Consider the following 4,217-nt stretch of genomic DNA (forward strand, 5'->3'; position numbering starts at 1 on the left):
ACAGGAAGGAGAGAGCATCTTTCTCTGCTTGTCCAAATAGCCCTAGTGATAATTTGGGTTTCACCAGCACCAGCCCAGTCTTACAAAGAGCTATGCCTGGAAACATTAACTATGATCTGCCCTTCATTTCACACATCTGCCAAAAAGCAATCAGTGAAAGCAATGGGAGATAGGGTCCTGGGAATCATTTCATTTTTAAATTATCCAGTAATCTCTAGGTAGCCAGCTGTCTCTCTAGTAATAGTTGAAGCCCGTTCTGGTCGCTTTCTGGTTAGCAGCAACTTGTACAAGGCTGCCCTGTATTTGTTTGAGACAAGATTGTAAAGGATTGGGTTGATTGTAGCACTCAAGTAGAAGAGCTGCAACGCAAAAACATTAAAATACTGAGAGAAAAGCATCATCCTGGTGTTCTTTGGGTTGATGTACATGATCCGGCCAACATGGAAGGGCAGCCAGCAAATGAGGAATGCCAGAACCAGGATAACTGCAAGTGGAAAGAAAGAAAAGAAGGAAATAAGATGGGCTGCTGACCTGGTGCAGTTACGAGTTGTGCCCATTATTGGACCAAGAAGGCTTGCTTTGGGATCACTATTTGGATCACTGTAATGTACTGAACATAGGGGTCCCCTTGAAGAACATTTAGAAAATGCATGCGCCACATGCAGATTTTGGCATTTCTCATTACACCCATGTGATGAGAATATATGAGCGTATCATTACACCCACATTGAGAATAAAATCTGGAACCCTTAAATCCACACCGCTCCCCATGGCTCCCTGTTCTTTCTAACATTGCCCCTCCTGATCTCAGGTGATAACAACAAACAGTCAAAGAGTGGAATAAGGGAAACATGCCATTGATTTCTAGAGGTCTTCCAATATGTAAAATAAAAGACTCTATACCTCTCACCAGGCTAAGTCTAGGAAACCAATTTGGGATAATATACCACAGTCTTTACTATCCAGACAAAGAATGGCAGTTAAGGGCTCGGTGTGTGTGTGTGTGTGTGTGTGTGTGTGTGTGTGTGTGTGTGTGTCAGAGAGAGAGAGAGATACTAGTTATTTCTGCTCAGCCACCAGATCCAGCAGAGAGAATATGCTCTCAGTAGCAATGTCTGCCCTGCGTAACAGAATCCCATGGAAAATTTGGATAGCCCCAACCCTGTTAGCCTTTTGTAGGGCATTGAAAACCTGGCTGTGTCCCCAAGTATTTGAATCAGAAGGTTAGATCAGTTCAACTCTTGATGTGCTTTTTCTGCATGAGTGGGGTCATTGTTTATCTTAAGATGCCAGGGATTATATGCTGTGTCTGGGGGGTGGGGGAGATTAATTCTTGTATGCTTCCAGAGTAAAGGACTTAAAGTTGCTGGCTACTTTGTACTGACTACTGGGTATATAAACAATTGGACATAAATCACATTTCCAGATAGGGCTACTGAGAAGGAGCAGGAAAATCTATTACATGGAAATATAAGAGCCTTGGTGGAGCAGTGGGCTAATGCCCCCTTAAGTAACACCAGCTGCCTGCAATTACTGTAGTGCAGGTTCGCATCCCACCAGGCTCAAGGTTGACTCAGCCTTCCATCCTTCCGAGGTAGGTAAAATGAGGACCCAGATTGTTGGGGGCAATTAAGCTGACTTTGTATATGCCTGCTTATTAGGGTGTGTGTGAAAGCCCTAATAAGCAGGCATATACATAGAATGAAGGCTACTGCTAAGCTTGTAAGCCGCCCTGAGTCTTCGGAGAAGGGCGGGATATAAATGGAATTAAAATAAAATTAAAAAAATAAATAATCATGAAGTGTATGTAACTCAGAGACTGACCAGGGGACTGAATCTAGAACTGTCTAGAGAAGAATGGCACTGAAGAACAATGAGAATGATTTTCACCACATGCTGTAGACCAAGATGCAGTTTATGAGACTAGAAGTATCACCTGGATATTTGCTTGGTCCCCATGCTCAGCTTCAATATATGTAGACAATGACAAAGGTATGAGTTCTCTCTCATTCAACAGAATTAGCTCTGGGACCTCCCATACTTTGAAAACTGAAATATTCCCATGAGCCCAAAGCTTTATGTGTTCTGAGATTCTGAGGAAGTGTTACATCCCCACAGAAGTCTGCATTTGAGGGTATGAGCAACAAAATTTTCTTCAGGATAGGGGTTGATCCTTATTTACCAAAAAAAAATATCTGGGGCTGGAGTCCCATGCAGCTCTCCAGGGTATGCAACCCTGATTACTTGTTTACATTCATTAGATGCCAGAAGGATTAGGTAGACATTCTGTAGGATAACCCTGGATAATTCTTGGAACTAGATCGTCTTCATTCAGTATTTTTGGACTCCACACAGCATCTCCATAGTTGTTTATTATACACAAGGATTTTTGGGTTTCCATCAGTTCTGGATGGAACTGATAAGTAGTATAGTAGATTTGGGAGGGTTTTAGATTGTCAACCTGCTACAGAGTCCTTAACAATAGAAATTTGTTATGAATCCAAAGGTTTCCTAATTCTGAATAATAGGGCTGGGGAAGTTTCTTTGATAAAGATAAGGGATGGACAAGACATTGGAGCACTAGGATAATGTTTCCTCCCCCGTTTTAAGATATCCTCCACTTACTTACCCAACATGCGCACTGTTTGCTGATGGTTCCTGTATGAAGCCAAACCAAGATGTGCTTTGCCAACACGCAGAAGCTCTCTAGCAATCAAGCCATGGAGAATGTAGAGACAGAAGAAGGGGAGAATGAAGTAGCTGGTGGTGATCCAGAGCATAGTCTCCAACAGCCCTGTCTGTTGGGCATACAAAGTAGGGCCACATTCACGGCTGAAATCATCATCACTGGAAAAGTTGCCAGCCTGTTGGACTCCCACAAGGAACAGGTAAGGTGCAGCAGAGAGCAGTGCCACAGCCCAGAGCACTACCAGTAGGGCTTTTACCCGCTGTTGGGTCACCAGGACTTTAGCCCGCAGTGGGAAGCAAATGGCCAGATAGCGCTCAGCTGTCAGGGCTGTCAGATGCAGGATGGAACAGTAGGCACATGCCTCAGTTGACCAGTGCCACAGACGACACAGAACTGTTCCCAGCACCCATGGCTGGGAGCGCCACAAACGGTACAGATCCAAGGGTAGACCCAGGAGGAGCATCAACAGGTCAGAGACAGCCAAACTGCCCAGATATAGACTGGTAGTGTTGTGTAGCTCTTGAGAGCAGCTTGTTACAATCATGGTCAAGACATTGCCCCCTACACCCAACACCAGCAAGACCAAGCAAACAGCTGTCACTGGGATGAGAATGCATATGGGCAGCAGTGGGCAGAGGTGCTTGTTGCAGGGTGGAAGGGCCCAGATTTCAGTGTCCTGTTCTTGGCACGCAGCTAGACTGCTGCTGTTGGTCAAACCCGTGTTGCAGGCAGCACTGCAACTGGTCCCCATGCTGCTATTACAGAACATTTGGAGCACCTCTTGACACAAGATGTGAATTCCCTTCTAAGGCATCAGAAATAGGTTCCTGCTGTCCTTGGTCTTGCTTGATGTGTGCTCCTGCAGCTTTTTCTGTCCTGTCCTTTCCTTCTTTCCTCTCTTGGTCTCACTTTGTACCGCAGCTTTCAGCAAAATCCCTGGAGTTGCTGCCCCTTTGCCTGTGCAGTGAAATGAAATGCCAATGTTCCAATCCCAGTCTGATGGATACCCATGGTTACTAAAAGATAACTCCTCCCAAACGGACAGCAAATAAGAAATCAATGTTTTTATTTGCTCCAAATTGAGCCTCATTCTTTCATATCAGCAACAGGATCAGCTGTTGAGAAGCAAATAATGATTCCCGTTCTCAACCAAAAGTACAAAATAGCTGCTGAGATGTGAAAGAGAAAAGACACCCCCCCAAAAAAATAGGAGTACCTAAAGAAGAGTTTTTTTGATCCATAAAACAGATCAGATTTATGCCTTTGACTTCTGTCCTTGTTCTCAACTCACTGGTATGTCTATGCAGATTCTCAGTCATCCAGGTCATGGCTAACCCAAAGATGCTTTTTCAAGAGGCAACTGGACTTTGTTTTTGCTTGAAGACGTTTCGCAAAATTGAAGAAGCTTCTTAGATGAGAAGCAAAACATCTTCAAGCAAAAGCAAGGAAGTCCAATGGCCTTTTGAAAAAAGCACCTTTGAGGAAACTGACTGATATGTATACCTATGTTTGTTTATGGGAAATGGGG

At 44.1% G+C, this 4,217-nt stretch overlaps 1 protein-coding gene across 1 annotated transcript; it reads right to left on the minus strand.

Annotated features, from left to right (window-relative positions):
• Positions 1–200: 200 nt before the first annotated feature.
• On the minus strand, positions 201–3,440 carry MLNR (motilin receptor; the record flags this gene model as incomplete). Its single annotated transcript, XM_083370425.1, has 2 exons — positions 201–484; positions 2,630–3,440. 2 exons carry the CDS (start codon positions 3,438–3,440, stop codon positions 201–203), a joined length of 1,095 nt encoding a protein of 364 aa, XP_083226551.1.
• Between the last annotated feature and the right edge of the window lie 777 nt (positions 3,441–4,217).

Source organism: Vipera ursinii (genome assembly GCF_947247035.1).
Source record: "Vipera ursinii genome assembly, chromosome: 1".
NCBI lineage: Eukaryota > Metazoa > Chordata > Lepidosauria > Squamata > Viperidae > Vipera > Vipera ursinii.